At 44.3% G+C, this 20,082-nt stretch overlaps 1 protein-coding gene across 1 annotated transcript in view; it reads right to left on the bottom strand.

The window, feature by feature from the left end:
- Positions 1–7,790: 7,790 nt before the first annotated feature.
- The window catches only part of WTIP (WT1 interacting protein), an 84,018-nt gene continuing 71,726 nt past the window's right edge, over positions 7,791–20,082 (bottom strand). The window contains exons 5-8 of the mRNA XM_083870497.1: positions 17,618–17,748; positions 16,492–16,543; positions 14,712–14,780; positions 7,791–11,901 (exon numbers count right to left, since the gene is read on the bottom strand). Of these exons, the coding sequence (XP_083726623.1) occupies positions 11,749–11,901; positions 14,712–14,780; positions 16,492–16,543; positions 17,618–17,748 (405 nt within the window). The 3' untranslated portion in view covers positions 7,791–11,748. The remainder of the gene's footprint in view (positions 11,902–14,711; positions 14,781–16,491; positions 16,544–17,617; positions 17,749–20,082) is intronic.

Here is a 20,082-nt window from a genome sequence, read left to right on the forward strand (position 1 = left end):
CTGACAGGAGCTCGCAGGGTACCGGCAGCTCACGAGGAGCCAGGAGCTCTCAGCTCCGGCCAGGGAGCACCAGCCAGCGGAGCAGAGCAAGGACAGAACCTCTGTGTTGCCTTATCCAGCCCAAGCCCTCATATACATCTAACTGAGGTCTTGGAATATCCTTAATGGTGAAGTAGCTGGGCTAGAGCCTGGTGCTTTGGGTGTTTTTGGTTTTTTGGTATTTTTTGGCGAGGGGGGTGGGGGGTAGGTCAGTTTTTTTCAGTGTCTAATTTTTGTTGGAAGCAAACTCCCTTGTTTGCCCTCTGAAGGCAGCAGCTGAGCCTGATGTGTCTCGGGGGGGGGGGCAGCAGTGCTGGCCGGAAGTGGCCTGCCAGGGCTGCTCTGGGATTTGTTTTCTTTTGATTATGGGAAAAGTAACCCGAGATATTTCTGTGCATACAGAGCATTCTTAATGACTGACAAATCTGTTGTCAAGCGGGCGCAAGGGGGAGGTGCTATCTTGAAAGACGATACAAATATGTTTGAATCAGGCTTAAAAACCCAAACAAACTTATTTTTAGTGACTTCCAGAATCATCTACTCTTCTACTATCAAAAAATGCTGAGAAAAAAAAATAAGATGGCTACACAGTTAAACCTGGCCTTGCTGCGGTGGGACTTGGAGTTCACTGCAGTTCGCAGCAGCAGGCACAGCAGGAGGGTCTTCTCAGGGTGTCACAGATAACCATTACTGATCTCCTCAGCCAGGAACACAGCAGAGCTCTGGGGGTTCTTTACACAGCATGGGGGGCTCGATGAGTGCTTATGCTGGCCCTCAGCTTCCAGCCTTTTTGGCAGAGGAGGAGAGGAGCTGGAGGTGCTGTTCTTGCTTGTCTAATGCTCACTTTGGTAGCTGGCTCTGCTGGACACACCAGGGAGCACTGGGGAGGACAGAGGACACTCCTCAAGGGTATCTGCTTTGGAAATAACTTTGGAATTTCTGCTGGAAAAGGTCCTCTGGTGACATTCCCATGTCCCTCAAAGTTGATGCACTTAGCACCATGCAGGAGGCTGAGCCATGACCAACTGCTCTTCAACCCAGCCCCTGGCTGGGTCACCTCTGGCTCTCCCACTTTTTGTCCACCTTTACTTTAGTTCTACATGCTGCAGCTTTTTCCTTCCTCCTGAGACCCAGGCACAGCAAACTCCAGGCAGGTTCATCTTGCTGTGCTCACAGACTTGTGCTTTGCTGGGAGAGGCTGTGGGGCAGCATCCAGGAGCCACCCCCAAAGCAGCACCGCAGTCTGGTCCCCATCTGTGGCCATGGCCTGGCCCCAGGCTATGCCCTGCCATGGCCACAGTGGGCACTGCCTCTGCTGCCTGTCCTTGGGTGTGGATCTGCAACTCACACAGGGAGAATTTCCTCCTGGTAATACAGGATATTTGGTATATGAGGGAGTGAGGAGTAACTACTATCACACAGTGAGAGGAAATGTGCTTATGTGTATGTAAGTGGTGCTATCATCTGCCCCTAATGAGTAATATTGGGAAACATGTAACCCTTTGTCAGTGAACCTGACGTGACCAGTTTCCCTCTAAAAGGAGAACTTTGCATGCAACAATCCTTCAGCCCACTTACACCTCTAAATGTTGATTTTTTACTTGTATATATTGAGTACAGTATTTGCAGCAAGTTCATATATATGGGATTGGGGCTTTTTTGAGGTGGGAGGTGCTGTAAGCAAAACAAAACCTTTGCCCTCTTCAGGAGCAGATACCAAGGACAACATGCAGTGATAGTAAACGGCTGAGATTTTGGACACAGCATGCAGAGACTGCTCATGCACCACATCAAGAGAGCTTTGCTGCTCTTCACAAACAGGGGCAGCTGGCACATCACACCTGTCCAGGCTCACCTCCTCTCTCATGTTTCACACAGGAGCAGTGCCGAGTCTCTGCAGAAACCTCTCCACAGAGTGCTGCTCTCTTTGGGGCTGCACGTTCAGACACAAGGCTGCAATTGAAGATCCAGCTCAAGGAAAACAGCAGCCTTTGGTACCTCCTCCTTTGTCCTCCCTGACTGTGCCTGCTAAGCCTGCAAGCAAATTCCTGCTGCAGGATATCCTTGGACATGAGTGCCAATAAAGCCATAAACTTTTGGGAAAGGTGATATGGAAATTACTGACTGCAGTGCAGTAGCTGCCTAACTTCACAGTATCTTTTGGCTCATTAGCAAGGGAAAATATTTCACCTCTGAAGATATTGTGATTAATGCAGGAAAAAAAAATCAGCGCAATTCTACCCTGAAATCAATCATGCTTTATCAAAACATTGACTAGTGGCTGCCAGAGCCATTGGTTTAGCAGGTTTTCTTCTGTATGTTGCAGAATAAAATGAGAATCACAGCATACTAGGGGTTGGAATAGACCTTAAAGGTCAACAAGTCCCAACCCCCCTCTGCCATGTGCAGGGACACCTCCCACTACATCAGGTTGCTCAAGGCCTTATCCAAGAAACATTAAAAGAAAACTTTGTCTTGCTCCATCTTCCTTCTTTTCTGAATCTGTTTGAATTGCACATTCTTTAAGGACTTCTGCTCATTTTCAGGGGCATTCATGGACCCTTCCATACAGACTTTTTTATTAATTTTTCTCCATTCTGATGAGGCTTCTGAAAAATGATTGGCCAGTTATACATTAACTGGTAGTACATTTATTAATTTTAAAAATAGGGTTTTCTGGCTTCAAAAAATAAGTTTTTATCTAGAGATTTGAAAATGTGCTGTGGGTAGGTGAGCAGATAGCAGCTCATTGCAAGGAGAGTAAGTAATTAAAAAAGAGTTAGAGATAGTTTTCTTTTTTTAAAATAGAGAATGAAATAGAATTTATAGCAAAGTAAAGACAGATCTAAATACAGTTGCATGTCTGTAACTTTTACCATTAACTGCAGTATATTGGGGTGATGAAAGAACGAACCAAATAAACTGCAGCTGCAGCTTTTATGGGTGAGGAACGTAGGTAGCAAATCAATTATTCCACAAGATAAGACATCACTAGAAGCAGTAGAATGTGTCTAAAGTGACCATAATGTTTGTTGGACCAAGACTTGCCATTTTTACAAAATGATTCACATATGACAGTGACACTGTGCCAAGAGCCCCTGCCTTATGCCCAGCTAGCTTCCTCTTCTCCCTTGCTGGGAAATGCCCCAATAAGGAACAGAAAGTAAATGGTGCAGAAAGCTTTTTTCCCCTATTCTTTTTATGACATAGGAAGAAGTGAGAAAAAGGATGAACTCCTAGGTACGCCCAGGCACAGCCATGTGTGGAGGAGTGTCATCACCATCCTTTTGGGAGACAGGCAGCAATGCCTGATGCAGGACACCAGCCCCTTTTTTTGCCTCACCAAAGAAGCTCTGTGAAAAAAATTTTTGGGAGCCACATCCACTGATAGAGGTAAGTGCAGTTAAACATGTGGCTTGCAGGTACTGCAGATAACTCTTGTTATTCTCTCCTTGGCACTGCACCCTGCCACACAGGCCATTTTAATTTTCTGCCCTACTCTGTTGTGTATCCATCCATAGTGTGTGAGCTTTGAAAACTTCAGGTCAAGACACCGAGGTGAGACCAGAGCCCCACAATACCTGACCCTCAGAGAGCAGAATTTATCACTGCTTTATTTCCCTCTGATATGCTTGTTGCATTTGACTCACAAAATTTTCAGCTGCAGGCCTGAGATGGTAAAAGACACAGCTTGACACGGTGATTTCCTCTGCTGTCCCAAAGTCTTTGAGAACTCCCAGTCAGCAGGACCCAGTACAGTGCCAGGGTCAGCAGTGCCAGGCCTGCTGACACTGTTTGGGAACTGTGAGTGTCACTGTGCCCTTCCTGTGCAGGACACACTGAGGGTGTCTCTGGCTTTCATTTGTCTCACCAGAGCAGCCAGTAATTAACTGATCAGTTGGCTTTGACATTCTTGCAATAGTTTAAATGTTCCAAATTTTTAATGAACACATTTTTTTTTTTTGGATAGTCCACTTAACTGCTTGAATTACCGTGACTAACCAAAGCAGACCTTGTTCTTCAAGGCAATGGCTTCCCTGACATACATACAAATGAGGGGGTTTGATGATTGCTTTTTTCAGCTGTGATGGAAACTTTTAAGAATTTGTTCTTAAATGTGTGGCTGGGTAGATACTTTACCACTTCTGGCAAACGAGACCTCCTCGTGGTTTCTTACTTTTTGTACAGTTTTCTGTTTGTCCTTCTCCTATGCTCTTAGTGTGAGCACAGTGATTTATGCTCTCTCATGTTGTGTATTGTCTTCAGATGGGACAGAAACCAACAGCACAGGGACAGTGCAGGTACCTCAGGCATGAGCTAGTTCTTAATACGTGTTCTTAAACAACATGTGAACTTGGGTTTGTTGTCTCAAAGTGTTAAGAAATGGTGGAAATTGTATTGAGCACTATGATAGGATCTCAAACGAATTTTGAACAGGAAGAAAATACTTTTTTGTCTTCTGGAGTTTTATCAGAAGTTATGGTGAACCCCATAGCACTTAAAATACATAAATCATCTGTGGATGAACCCAGTAGTGGTGACCGAGGAGCAACCTGCAACCTGCAATTTCTTCCAGAAACCAATGCCTTCTGTTTAGAGGGTGACATTTTCATGTCTAGCTTAGACACTCAGTGAAGACTGATGTCTCCTGCTCCATGTCCAGTAGCTCTTGCTCACTATTTCCAGACCTTGCTTAGTAATTCCTCCTTCAAATTTCCTTATCTGCAATTTGCCCCAAGCATGAGGCCTGTTGCACCAACTGGAATCATAGTATTAGCCAATTCAGCTAAATCCAACGGTGACACCAGGTTGGATGGAAGTGTTGACCTACTGGAGAGTAGCTCTGCTGTGGGATGGATCAGGACAGGTTGGATGGATGGGCTGAGACCATCAGTGTGAAGGTCAACAAGGTAAAATGCTGGGTCCTGTCCTTGGGTCACAACCACCCCCTTGCAGAGCAACAGGCTGGGGCAGTGGGACTGGAAATCTGCACAGAGCCTAAGGCCCTGGGGGGACTGGGGGCAGTGGCTAAACATGAGCCTAGGAGCACCCAGGTGTGCATCAGGACCAGGGCAGTGATTGTCACCCTGTACTTGGCACTGCTGAGGCCACACCCTAAGTGTTGTGTTCAGCTATGGGCCCATCACTACAGGAAAGACCAGGAGGGGCTGGAGGGTGTCCAGGGTAGGGAATGGAGCTGGCGAAGGGCTGGAGCCCCAGAAGAGGCTGAGGGAGCTGGGAAAGGGCTCAGCCTGGAGAAAAGGAGGCTCAGGGGGGCCCTTCTGGCTCTGCTCAACTCCCTGACAGGAAGGGACAGCCAGGGGGGTCGGGCTCTGCTCCCAGGGAACAGGGACAGAACAAGAGGAAATGGCCTCAAGTTGTCCAAATGAGGTTTTAGGTAGAATAATAGGGAAAATGTCTTCACAGAACAGGTTGTCAAGCACTGGCATAACCACCCCGGGACAGATATAAAAGATGTGTGGATGTGGCATTCAGGGACATGGGTTAGTAGTGGCCTTAGCTGTGTTGGGTTAATGGTTGGACTCAAAGATCTTAGAGGTCTTTGCCAACCTAAACAATTCTATGATTTACGTACACACACATATTTTGCCTTGCGTGTGCTTGTGTGTGTTGATGGTGAGGTGTTGCATCAAATGAAATCCTGTCCAGCCTCGTTTATTCTATGGACTGTGGGGACTGAAGACAGCCTCACCAGCCTAGTTCATGTATTCCTAATTGTCACTGTTGATGGAGACAGGAACGGGACAAGCAAACACTGAGGTCACGCAGCAACAGCCAATGTCCATTGAGGGGCAGCCCCAAATAGGGACGGCACCTTTCCTGCATTACAAATGTGATTGGCTGTGACCTTAGTCCTGCCCAGCTCACCTGACATGTGTCCATCCATGATTCACAGGGATTGGCTGGGCTCCCCTTGTTTGCATTTGAATTGTCCAATCACTTTTGTACCTGGAGCCTTGTTTACCTCTAAGGAATGGGGCTGGTCCAGTTGGTGTCTGTTAAGGGAAATTACCTATGCAGCTAAAGAGCAGCTACAGCTGCCACACCTGACAGCTGCCATAGCTCACCAAACGTCTCCGGCCCAGGCTGGGGATGACCTGGCGGAATCCTGGTTCCATGCAGCAGCTGCAAGGTGAGCGGCACAGCCCTGAGGACAGCTGGGAAGGTGGAAGAGCAAGGCTGGCCAAGCCCTCCCAAATCATCTGCACGCCAGGTTTAGCAGCCATGGGATTCAACAGTGTGAGAACACACGGGCTGTGGCCTGGCTGCCATGCCAGGGACCCAGCACAGTGCAGCCTTTGGTGGTGTCCCCCTGGGAGCTGAGGCCTGACTCATGCCCATCCTGCCATGAATGAATGTTCATTTTTCCAGGATGTGCTTTCTGCACGGAGGCCCACATGGAACAGTTAAGATTTTTAAGTACTCGGTTCCTTTCAGTCAGGCTGATTATGAGTTGGTGTAAATTCCTGCTACATTAAGATGTCCTAGATTTTTATTAAGTACATTTGTGTCACCCTGTTGAAATGCTTTGAATTGGCCAGGTTTTGTGCCCATTTTTTTTTTTTTTTTTTTTTTTTTTTTTTTTTTTTTTGTTTCTTCAAGGAGGGCATGGATTGCTCGTTTTGAATGAATTTTTTAAAATAATGAGTGAGAAAATAGCATGTATGTGAAGGCCCTGCAGAAGTATATGGTGCATCTGTTTCAAAGCACCAAAGTGCAGACTATGTCCCTAAGACAATTGTGGCATCTGTAACTCTTTCCATTCTGACTGTGCAGAAGAAAATTTTGCTAAAATAGCTGTTGTGGGAAAACCTCCAGGAAGTTTCTTTTCCATCTGTGAAGTAATTTGGGCTTTGCCAAGCCAGGGTGGCAGAGCTGCAGAGGCCCCTCTGATAGGAGGGTGGCCGCACACTCAAAGAGCCGCTTGTGAGTGTTTGATGTCTGGCAGTCACTGGAGGGAAGAACATTCACCAGGAGAGCAGACTGCCCAGCCTGATGGAAGGAGGAGGACACTGAATGAGGAAACAAGGAAGGGTCTGGCTGTTGTCCTCTCTCTTTGGCCAGCTGGAGACAAGACACCAGTGCAGGTTCTGCTTGACAGACACAGCTGCTCCTGCAGGACCATGGGGTGAGGAAGGTCAGTGTGATCAAACTCCCATCTGTGCCACCAAACTGGAGACAGGAAAGTGGGAAAAAGCTTCAGAAAGGCACAAGAGATAAACATGCATCTCCTTGATCCTGTCAGAGCTCCGGCCACAGTTCCTGGGCTACTGTGAGTTAGCAAGAATACAGAGAAAATTCCCAAACCAAGGTCCAAGTGCTTCAAGCTGTCTAAGTTCATAGTCCAGGCAAATACTTCTCTTGTAGAACACTCCAAAACATAATGAGAGTTTTGAAAAGGAAGTGTTCCTCAATACTGACCGTCTGACATGTGAACTAGCCAGACTAGTTAAAGCTTAATTAAAAAGTGCCAGAGTGACTAAATTCTTCTAAGTGCAGCTGCAGAATGTTAGCTGTGGGCATATTTTAGACCTTAATTAGTAACACTTGCACTAGAGGACCAAAATCTTTCATGAATGCAGCTGCAATCAATTAATATCAGTTAGGCATTTCTGTAGGCAATACAAGGGTTCCTGAAAATTTTTTTAGTGCTCATCTAGATTAAATAAAAATAAAGTACATACATGCAACAGACTACAAAACCAGAGATAACTACAAAATGTCTTTATTGAAAAAAGCAGATTATAGCATCTAAGGTTAAATGAAACTTCTGACTTTAATATTAAATAACTTAAGATGATAGCAAGTAGCTTCTTCTTTAGATAAATAAATCTACATTTCCCAATTATTTTCTTCAACAATCAAGGGAATCAAACACTGAAACACAAAACCACAAGTAATTCTAAAGACTAAGAGACAGAAGCACATTGAAAGGTTTTACAAGGATATATATATATACAAAAATAGTTAACTAATGTATATTTTCAGCATGTAAACTAGTTACATGATATACAAACTGGGAATTCCTTTATTTCCTACAAAATAAAAATCAAAGTTGGTCCAAGTTCTTGGAAGAAAACTATATTCTTTTAAAGAAAATGAAAATATTTCTCAAATGAAAACTTAATTTAAGTCAAATTATATACTCTAGTTACGGCATTAGTTACAGGATGAATCACAAACTTTTAAACTTTTCTTGAAACACAAGAAAGCAGCTTTTGTTTCCTTTAGAGCTTTGGTTTACTTTACTACTCTGGAATTTCTGGTCTTAAAGAGTTCCTCTAACCATGTTTTCCTTTTGAAGGTCCACCTTACAAAATATATACACACACGTGCACTCAAGTAAAAGGAAAAGGAAAGAAACCCAAACAAACCCTCTCTGGAAGCTCAATTCTCTGAGTGCATTCTTTTGTTTTCAAGTGAGTATTTTGGTCCTTTCTTTGGAATGCGTCCTCCATGGACGGGGGACGCTGCACCGCCCACAGCAGCCTGTGCTGGAGGGGCTTGGGGAGATTCCCTTCCTGCAGGGGAAGGTGCAGCCCTGATGCAAATGAGAACAGGTTTTGTTACTGATGTAACTTTATGGAAATATTCTGAAAGTACAGTAAAGGCTTCTGAAGATCAATTGCACCATAAGATGAACTTAGGAAGTTTTCATCTGTGTTGAACTGATTTAACACAAGGATATTCAGTAAGAAAATAATTAAAACAAGATTTCTCATTTACATAACTCCCCAGGCAGGAGGTAAAATGTGCAGAAACTGTCACTAGCTCTAAAGAGTACAGCACATCATTATTTTAGGTTTGATTTTATTTTTCTCTTTGATATGAAAAAAACCCAACCAAACCTGGCAAATCTCATTCAAGCCCCAGTTTTTATAGTAAATGCCGGAAAAGCAAAGCTGTATTTCATAATACAGTAATGGAATGCATCTGTCTATAGAAAATATTAGAACAACTGCTGCTTTCTCGTTTTAAACAAATTGCTTATTCTATATTGACATATTACCTTTCCGAATTTTTACCATGATGACACTTAACAGATCAGAACTGCACAGAACTACAAGAGACTGAAAAATCAGCATGTGAAATGAAATTAAATATTATTCAGTTTTACAGGATGATAATTTTGGAAAAAAACCCCCACCAAAAACCCAACCCAAAGAATGCTCTGGTATGTACATGTTTGAAAGTGTGCTGGCCCTTGGAAAGTGTATTGGGAACTTAAACCTGCCCCTGATGGAGGCAAAGTGTTCAGGAAGGTGCTGGCAGAGGACTGGGCTGAATGCCAGAGTAAGTCACCTCCAGCTCAGTCCACTGTCAGTGTGAAGGTTTTGTTTCTCTACTGGGAGAGCAAAGTATTTTTCCAGTTCATCAAGTAACTGTTATTTGTTCCCAGGAACAGACCCAAACCATCTCTATGTATTTTAATGACCTTTTCTTAATCTGGGTCCCTTAATATATATTGTAAAGACAAGCAAGTGAAAATGCCTCAAAGCTATATGTGGTCCAAAGCACCTGCCTGCAATGGAAAAAGCATTCCATTTAGCTGATGCTAAAAGTTTATCCTGAAGCTCTGTCACCTTCCATGTTTGTAATAACCTGAAGAATTGACCTAGTCATAGTTAAAGACATTTTTTACCCTTTCTCCAACATTTGCTGGCACATGTAGTTCTACTTCCTCCTGAGGCTGGGCTGCTGACTATGGACACAGAGGGAATGTCTGCAAATGCAGAAGTGCACATGCACTCCTGGCCTCTGGTTTGCAGGCCAGGCCTCCTGGCCCACAGTGCAAAAATGGGGCACTGACTGCACTGCAGTTCCTTCAAATCTTGGCACTCACATGAAACACGTTGATTATAAACTGATTTATATTAACTACCAAATGACTTTGCCCAGGAGCCTTCAGTAGGACAGGTTAATCTAGGCCAATGGAAGTCTGGCAGAAGTTCAGGAAGCATCCCTTTCGTTCCTTACTAACAGAAAAAAAATACTTCTCAGGAATTTTTCCTGTTTCCCTGCCCCCCAACCTTTCCCCATAAGGAAATTCCAGACTATCAAAAAGTTCTGTTAAGGGAGTTAATTATTCCACTTAGGAATTAGTGGCCATTGGATGCTCTTTGTGCTTTTCAAGAGCACCACAAATGGCTTTCAAAAAGTCAATGGAGCATAAGAAACTAAACTGCAATGGTGTTGCCAAATAAGTCATTCCATCAGTCTGCATGCTGAATTTAACACGGGATCATTTCCGAAAGGATCGGGCAGAGCCTCAAGTGTTGAGAACTGGCATGGAAATGTCCCAGTTTACACATGCCAAGAATCTGGTCTGGTACTTCTACTTCCTCTGGAGCTGAAGAATTTTATTTGATTGTAACTCTGAATACAGTTAAAGACAGCAATGATAAATTGCAACTTCAGGAAGGCTGGGTCAATTCTCATGAGAATGTGAGGAATTTTTTTGACATACAGATGTGTGATTTGCATGTAAAAACATCAGCACATGGTAGACAACAAACCATAAAAAAAGATTCATCTAACTTCCTATATGGAAGATATATATTTCTCCCCAGAGACCTGGGGGTACTGTAAAAGCTTATGCAAAACATGAAAGTGTGTACATTCTATGTACAGCTAACACTTGTTGTAAACACTGATTTTTCGTGGTCTGACTTCTAAATTACTATTCTTGACATACTGCACTTTGTTTTCCAGTGAAGACAATCACCATAATCAGATCAAAAGTAATCTTGAAAAGAACACAAAGCTGAAAAGGTCATACCAAACCACTGTGCCTCTTTTTAATAATGTCTCAACATACAATCATGAAGCAGTTGGTAACAAATGAAGTCTTGGATAAAACAAGCAGTACAAAGACAAGTGTACCTTTGCATAGAACCCTACTGAACAAAAAACAGGTTTTAAAGATTAATTCTTTAGTAAGTGCCAAATGGTCCAGTTGATAAGGATGCAATTTGAAGCCATGGCTACACAGCCAGCAATTACAGAGGGCTGCAACTGCTGACCCTACATGTGCCAATCTTTTGAATACAATCCTCTGTACTGTGGGTTTTACATCAAAAGCTTGCCATGTTTCTTGAACAAGCTAAAAAATTAGTCTTTGGATGATTTTGGGATCCTGTAGGATGGAGAGCTGGCCTGACACTTCTTCACAGAACACCCTTCTTTAACCTCGCTGGAAACTGCCCTGGCTAAAACACCTGCTTGCTGCCTATTCCCTACTTCTGGAATCTAAGTATTCTCTAAGACCAGAATTCAACAAAACTAGCTAAAATGCTAGCATTTATCTTATCATGATTGCTGCAATATGATAAGGTGCTAACTTTTGGAAAGTAATTCTACACGCCTTACTTGGGTGAAATCTGCACTGAAGGAAGTGAGTGGGGAGTGCAGAACAGCCCTTTGTACCATTGTTTTTAGAAATGCTGCCATTTACAGTTACAGTTAAGTGGTGAATTATTTGTTCAAGTAGACAGTGTCTCAGTGAAAATGTCTAGATAAAAGAATGCATATGTACAAGATCAGAAAAGGACCCCTCACCTCTGAATCAAAAAATAAATAGTTGGTTTAGATGGTTATTACTGGAACCTCATCTTGAAAGGAACACAAAAGTAACTTTTAGATTTTTGCATTTTCTTTCAAACGGCTTATTAATCATGGAAATGTCTTTCAGAGTTCTGTGACATGCATGGGGTAGCTTGGAGGTGGATGTGATGGCAGTTTGATATTAAGGCGCCTGATGTGACAGCTGTGGCAGAGCAAGTGGCCCTCTAGGGGGTAACAACGATGGCCTTCCTCATCATTGAGCTGCAAGCCACAGTCCTAGAAGAGAGAGAGAGACATCCCAGATCAGTGATTGACTCAGGCAGACCTCTCCCAGGCTGCTGGTCAGTCCTACACAGCCCCCAGAGCTCCCTCCCCACCTCCACAGCTTCTGTGAGGTGCACCCTGACCATCTCACACTGAATGACTGAAATCCAACAGGACAGCCTGGAGTAGTGCCCAGCCTTTTCTTCACCACTCTTTTCCATTCTGGGCTCTTCTCCATCTCATAAATGGTGATGCAAATCAAAAGCCTAAAAGCAGGCCAGGGGCTGACCCTGACAAATACAACCTGGAAGAGGCTCAAACAGACAAGGAGCTAATTCTGCAGCAAGGCAGTGACAAGATGTGGGGGAGCATAAGCAGAGAATGAGAGGGAAAAAGGGGACAGAGGTGATATATTTTACTTCTGGAGCAGGTCTACACTTCCTCTAATTTGGAATTAGAAGAATTTAAAGGCCAGTGGTCCATCTTTAGTGGAAATGCTGGTACCTCTGGGACTGACATGTAACTACAGACAAAGACAAATAGAAAAGCAACTAATAGTGATCCTGCCTGCTGACTCTTAGGTACACTGCAATAGAGACCATCCTGATTTCCAGCTGCCATCACCGTAATTCTGAGGGCATTTGAAAACCACTGAAGTTTGGTGCTCAGATTTAATGTTTCAAGTATGTTAAATACTTAGAAATTATAACTGTGATCAGTTCTGAGAAACCAGAGATTCTGAGTATATATCTGTGCACTTAATAGGGAAAAAAAAAAAGAGAACAAACTGGGCATATAGATGGTTTTAGCACTGAAAACAAATGCAAAGCTTTTAACTGAACACAAAGTATAAGTTTTCAGCTTTCACAGCTCAAGTCTAAATCCTCAAATTTTGCAATAGCGAAATAAGACTGAAAGTGGGTTTCAAAGTAAGCTTTAAAACTGGAGTGTTAGTTTAGGGAAGTCTTAATCAAAGTATCTGCCAAGGTAATTTCCTGTGTGTTGCTACATATTATATAATGATTTTATAGCAGTTTATACAAGATTTAAAATTAGAATTTACCAATTTCAGATGCCCTACACATGTGCCAAGTGTTCATATCTTTTTCTCTCTCCAAAATTGAATTCCCTTTCTGCAAGGAGAAAGCCTGCCTTGTCAGTGGAGTCCAGTATCAGAGTAGGGCTCCAGTGATCTGCAAAAGGGCTTGAACTCCTCCACAGAAGTTAAGTGGCTGCACATAAAAGAGATGACACAGAAAAGCTGCAAAGTTTCCAACCTGACCCTGACTGTGTGTGGCCACCAGGTGAGGATGACATCAACAGCAGATGAGAAGTGGTTGCCTATGTCATGGCAGCTTTTGCTGAAGTTTTCACATGGGTACCTCAAAATACTGGCACTCACTTTTCCAGCAGCATTTGAGGACAGCAGTGTACAGAGAGCCTGATCTGAAAGTATCAGGCAGTAACCCCTCCCTGCTGACACATGGCTAACTTCTGATTTCTGTACATAAATGCACTCTGCCTTTCTGGGCAGATGTGGAGGCAGCTTGATTTGCCTCAAATAGGAAGGAGAATGGGGAAATGAATAATGAAACAGAACAGAAAATAAACCCCTAGTGGGACATTCCAGCATAAAGTCAATAGCCTGAGAGCAGGGGAAGGAGCTGTCATCTTAGGTGAAGCCTGCACAAAGCAATAGTTGGGGGAAGGAGGAGGGAAGTTCAGCTCTCCAAAATACTGCGATTTCCTGTGCCAATTTCTCTTGAAAAATTAATAGAAATGAATGGAGTATCGGGTGTCTGTTGAAAGGAGATAGCTGAGTGGATGGGGCTTTCCTTACATTTAGGTATGTAGCATTTCAAGATGCCCTGAATTTTGTTACTTTCTCTCTGTCAGAAGATTCTTTGTAAAACCTTTGCACAACAGTGCATGAAGGCAGCACGGCTGTGTTGTTGCCCCTGGTGCTAACAGGTAAGATCTGTGTGGCTATTTGTGTGCTATGTCAGAGTGCCAAACCTGCAGCAAAATGGAAGCTTTTGGTTGGTCCCAGCTTACTGAGTTTGTTTCCCTTCTCATGTTCCTGGATTCAGGACTAAGGATGAACTCAGGTCTCCTCTCTGAAGCAAGAGCACTAACTCCACAACTTGATCTGTGGCAATAAATGTTTAAATGTTCTGCACAATAAGAAACTACTCCCAAAAAAGTGACGGAAAGTCAATGGTATCTTTGTCAATTTCCTAGTTAAGAATCAAAATTTATTCAGCATGGAAAAACCAGATCCCCCAGAAAGGCCTTCCAGTGAGACTCCTTCCCTGCACAGCCAATGTAAATTCAAGTCTCCTCAGATCAGAGCCCTACAGACTGTACTAGAGATGAGGAAAAAGAGAGCTGGCACCTTCTCTTTGTTCACTCTTCATCCAGAAGTATTGAGAAAATTCAACCCAACAAACCAAGCCCAGCTTTGAAGTTAATGTACTGGGACAAAACCCCTCCATACTAATTTGGTACTGGTGATGGCAGCACCACCTTCAGCCCAGGCAGCATTCACCCCTCCAGGAGCCATGGGTGCAAGAGCCAGCGAGTGCAGCCCATGGGGTGAGTCAGGGTCCCCCCAAGGCTGAGCAGATTCCCCCAGAGGCAGAGCAGGACCCCCCCAGAGGCAGAGCGGGACCCGCCCAGAAGCAGATCAGCTCCCCCTGAAGCAGAGCAAGTCCCCCCGAGGCAGATCAGCTTCCTCCCCATAGCAGATCAGCTCCCCCAAAGCAGATCAGCTCCCTGGAGGCAGAGCCTGTGCAGGCAGGTGGGCAGGGCCCCGGGCTCACCTCGCAGTGGTAGCACTCCACGTGGTAGTCCTTGTCCATGGACACCACACGGATGGTCTCCTCAGAGCCCTGGGGGGAGCAGACACAAAGTGACAGTGGTGTCTAAGAAGCATTTTTTCAGTCTTCACACAGTGCCCAGCTTGTTGCCTTGGAGAGCTGTTTCCCTGGGGGATCTCCTCTTCCCCCCTGCAGCAGGGCTCTGTGAGCACTGAAGGTCTTGACCCGGGGACATGGCACCACCCCTTAGCTGTGCAGCAGCAGTCTGGTGTCTGGCACATCTATACTGCAGAGGTCATTTGGGAAGTGTAGCCAAAACCTCATTCTCAAGGAACAAATCAGTCTTGAAATCAAGTAATCTTCCAAAAGCACCCAGGATCTGAACAAATTACCAGTCAAAAATCTGCTCATTGGGTAACTTTTGCTTGTATCCATCCTGATCTGATTTCCAGGATTTGTATTCCTCTCCAACCATCTGCTGCACAGCTCTTTTGCACATGCACATGTCACTGTGTGTCCCCACAGGACTGACATACCAGTCTGGCAGGTAATTACGTGCACAAGCCAAACCTCAGCATGAGGGTGGGTATAGCAGAGTTGTGCAATTCCTGCCTGAGCCCCAGGCCCTGCAGAGCAGCCCATACCCTTCTAGTAACCTCACAGGCTCTTTTCCTGATCCTCTCTGAAGACAGAACTCATTAAATTGGTTGCCTTGCATTGTTTCCAGTTGCAGGTGTGGTTAGAGCACCAGGTATGACGTGGACTATGTCTGAGAGAAGCTGTGGGCAAGTTACCACCTGCACTGCTAGACTTGAACTAACCTAAGAAATCTCCCTGGGAAAGAATATGGAGTGTGTCCTGCTAGTCATCAGGTGAGTCAGCACTATGGTTGCCTTTTATTTCTTTTTCTTTCTTTCTTGAAAAGAAAAAAGAATTATATTTTTAAGTCCCAAATTCGGTGACATTTACATAGAGGTTTTCTACTCATGACCCATCAGGACAAGCCTTTCTGGTTCAGCCTTTATAGGGTTTTTTGGTTATGTAAGACTTGGCCAATTAACAGAAATATTAATGACAAATGAGAGTAATGTACAGAGTGATGGAGGTGGGCATGTGAGAGGCTCCACTGGGGCACAGCAGTTTACAGGAGGGAAGCTCTGGCTCTGTAAAAACATGACCAGATAAAAAGCAGGGAGATGCTGAGGCCATTGTTTACGATGAGCTGGTCAGTGACCTCAGCAAAGGCTGAGTCAAAGCAAAGGGGGCTCTGCACCCACCAGAGCATGAGGGAGCCCCACTCTGGGCTAATTGTGCCAACAACACTGTCAGCACAGGCTGAGCTTGCAAGCAGGTTTCACTTGGTTCCATTTGTGTTGTCTTTTCAACCCCTTTTGGAACTTTCATTCCATTGACACCTCAGGACAACAGACTGTGTGGCCTTCTCACAGGATCAGGGTAACATCACATGCCTTTTCAAGGGCTTTACTCCCTGAGTTGTTCTTACAGCCCCAGTCAGTGTTTTCAATTAAGTGAGGTTTCTAACAGATTAATGAAGACCTGGAAAGCACCCTACAGATATAAAGTACTATGCTGTAGAAGTAGTATGGCTATTGCAATCTCTGGGAATGTTTGGGAGTGACTTTACTGCTGAACTGTGTTTAATTTAGTATCTAACGCAGTACAGATTCTGGGAGAGGAAGGAAAAGCCTTTAGTGTGTTTTCAGGAAGTGCCCATATGCCAATAGGTGTTTTCACCTCAGAGTCAGTGCATGTTAACACCTACCTGTGCTGGGAGGATTGGCTGGTTACAGGAAGCACATTTCGGTGCAAAAACCCTACGATGCAAGAAGAAAGGTTCCAATCACATTTAAAGTGTCTTCAAAAAGTAGAACCAAGAGAGCCATTCTAATCATGCCTTGATTTTAGTAAAATGGAGATCCACAGGATTTGAAATGCCTCTAATTGTTTGATGGTATTCAATGAAAAGGAGATTTGGGAAAGGCCAATCTACCCCAACATTATTGTTTAGGTCTTCCTGACCTTGAGGCATAGTGAATCCACCCCTCGTTCTGTATATGCCATTTTTTTCCTTCCTTTATTAATAAAGCCATTTAAATTCTTCCAGAGCCTTGATGCAAAGCAGCTCCTGACTTAGGGACTGTCACTCTCTGACATCAGAAAGACATAACCATGCTAGACAGGAGAGGGGATGATCATGGCCAGAATCTACCAGCTAAATACACACATGGGCTTATGGTCCATGGCTGCATTTTGTGACAGTCACTGGACCAACACTCACTGTGTCCTTGTAACACAATCAGATTGGCACCAACAGGGTTGAATTCAGGGTGATTTACTCCTGCTGCATAACTGAGTTATTGGTTAACTGGAGAGAATAGTAGGATCCCAGTGCCTTTGAACAGAATCAGGAAGGAGTCCAAATGCAATCTCTTAAACCTCTACATTTTGCCAGGTAAGGCTCAAATTGTTTTAACACTAACTGTTAATTACATGTCTTCTGTCTCAGTTAACAAAACTTACACCTGTGTCAAGCACTGCCAGAGCTTCTGCTCTTGAGACAGCCAGAAGAACCTACCAACACTTGCAGAAGTGGCCTGGTATAATTAGTGTTGGTAGTCGTGAAAGTAGTAGAGGAACAGCCCCCAAGAAATGCATTCTCTGACACAATTTGATTTTCAGCCTCACTTGGCCACTGTATGCCATACTGGGCCCACAACACACTGCTGAACAAATCTTAAAATACTTCACAAATGCAACACATGAAAGAAGCAGCTGAGGGACACTTGAGCAAATAGGAGTGATCTTTTTATCTATCACAAGGCTTATAACTACATCAATGCTTTAATTACTATAATTTTTCTGAGCATGCAGTGGATTTGTGTACTCACGTATGGTAGTCTTTGACACAGTAAATATTGTTTTCCACATCTACAGTGAAGGGGACTCCATCCAAACACTCGTTACACACCACACAGCGGAAGCAGCCAGGATGGTAGGACTTTCCAAGGGCCTGTAAGATCTTATGAAGCAAATGACAAAATAAGTGGATGCATGATTACAAGAGATATTCTCTCCCCATAAATCGCTGTGTCTCTCTCATTCTTAATAACAACAGTGAGAGAAACACTTCAGGATGAAGTTATCACTCTGCAGATCTGTCAGCAAGGGGCCTCTTAAAACAATCAACTTGATCATTTTAGCGGGTTTCAGTATGCCCCCAGTGAAGGGCAAGAACTGAAAATCAGGCTAAGCCCATCAGCTTTAGCTCTGCAGGGCCAGTACTGCCAATAGAAATTAAAAATGGCTTCACAGACCACCTCTGGGGAAATCCCAAATACAAGTTACTGGGATACAGAGTTATTTTACCAAACTTAACAGGCTGTGACAGACAGAATCCATACTGGTCATTGCTCAAAAAGTTAAATAACAAAACAAGCAAATAAAGAGGTGCCTCTTTATTAACTAAAGATCCTAATCTCTCAGAGTTACTGACTGGTTATCACTCAGTCATAGGGGCTCATTAGTTTCTGACAAAGTTCCATCGGTAGCTGTGTGTTTGGATACTGATCCATGCACCTGCCCATGCTTTTCCCATGCTGACCTTCCTTACTGCATTTTAAAGGTTTCAAGGAAAGGTCTGATGCAGCCTTGGCTGCACTACTACAGAACAGATCCCCAATCCTGACATCTTCCTAAGTAACACTCAGTGTGGCACTGAGACATCAAGGAGGACTCTGCAAGCCCATGAACAAGCCCCTGGGAAGAATGAGACACAGCTATCACTGTCAGGCAGCTCTCAACAGGTTATAAGACCAATTCCATACATTTTGGGTGTAAGAAGTATCTTTGGAAGGTAATTTCAAAATTTCAGCTGCTAGTATAGTGCTCAGCTTGGAGCTGCTGGGAAGCTTGAGATGAAAATTCTCCACAGACCAAGCTATGATGGCCCCATAGGTAATTCTATGAATAAAGATCCAAGAGGAAAGAAGTGTAGGAAAAAAAAAGTCAATTTAATTTAACCTTTTCTTTCCCTCTCTGATGAAGCTCTGTAGCTCAGTGATTGGTATCAGACTTTGTCAGGCTGGTAAGGCTATTCTGAGCCAGAGCCATTTGATCCCTGTGCTGGGGTTGGTGCTGCTGCAGGATGTGTTGTGGTGCCATTCTGACACAGCTGTGCAGCCACAGGCCCTGAGCACAGGGCAGGTCCTGCACAGCCCTGCACTGCCCTGCACAGCTCCTGCACAGCCCTGCACAGCTCCTGCACAGCTCAGCACTGCCCTGCACAGCTCCTGCACAGCTCAGCACTGCCCTGCACAGCTCCTGCACAGCCCTGCACAGCTCCTCACCCAGCCCTGCACACCTCCTGCACAGCTCTGCACAGATCTGCACAGCCCCAGCTCTGCCCCAGGCCAGCACACGGCAGGGCTGGGGGCTCCCAGTCAGGAACTTCTGGAATTAGCCAAATAGGAGTGCTGAATTCCTGGAGCTCCCAGAGCTGTTTCCTTTTGTCAGAGCACACTTGCTGATGGGAGAGAGGCAGACAAGCACCTGCCAAGCTTCCAGCTACTGAGCTCCACCAGTGAGATATTATGGACTCTTGCCTGGGATTCTGCAATTAAGGACCAGCTCAAAGCATGCAAGTCAGGATACCCCTCCCCCTCCCAGCATGACACAACACTAGAAATTTGCTCTTGGGCTAAAACGAACAATATCCTTGTCCAACCAGTGGTGCCAGGATATGAGCCAGAATCCTCATTAGTGAAGTCTCTGTTCCAGCTCTGACTGAACCTCCGTGTGTGCTACACAACAGCCACTTCTCTTAGGCATGCTAAGGTTCATGCCCACTTTAAATCAAGAGGAAAATAGATACAGTACAGGATCTGCCCTTCTTTGTTGCGCAAACCACTTCGTTTTGTTTGGGAATTTCTGCTCAGGAAGAGCACACAAAACTCTTCCTGCTTTCACCCACTGAAATGATGCCAGTAGTATCTGGCCAATCCAAAGCCCTTTGATTTTTTTTATTACAAAAGTAACTCTGACTACTGGCTCCCTACAAATCCCAGTGGCAACAATACATTTTAAATGATGTGGAGCAAGCAACAGAGGGTAAACAAAGCAAGTCATAGAGCAGGTGACAAACCTCAGGACTATTGATAATGTCCCTTTCTGCTCTATTCCAGATTCTACCCACTTGACTGAGCTCTTGTCTTACAGAGCACACCCACTGTTCCTTCACTATATTCTTATATGAAGTTGTACTGTACTTTCCCCCTTAAAAAAAAATTCTATTTTATTTTGAATTCTATTTTATTTTAATTCACAAATGGCAGAATAATAGCCTTCCACATTCTTA

The sequence above is a fragment of the Zosterops lateralis genome, assembly GCF_965231275.1.
Source record: "Zosterops lateralis genome assembly, chromosome: 12".
Lineage (NCBI taxonomy): Eukaryota > Metazoa > Chordata > Aves > Passeriformes > Zosteropidae > Zosterops > Zosterops lateralis.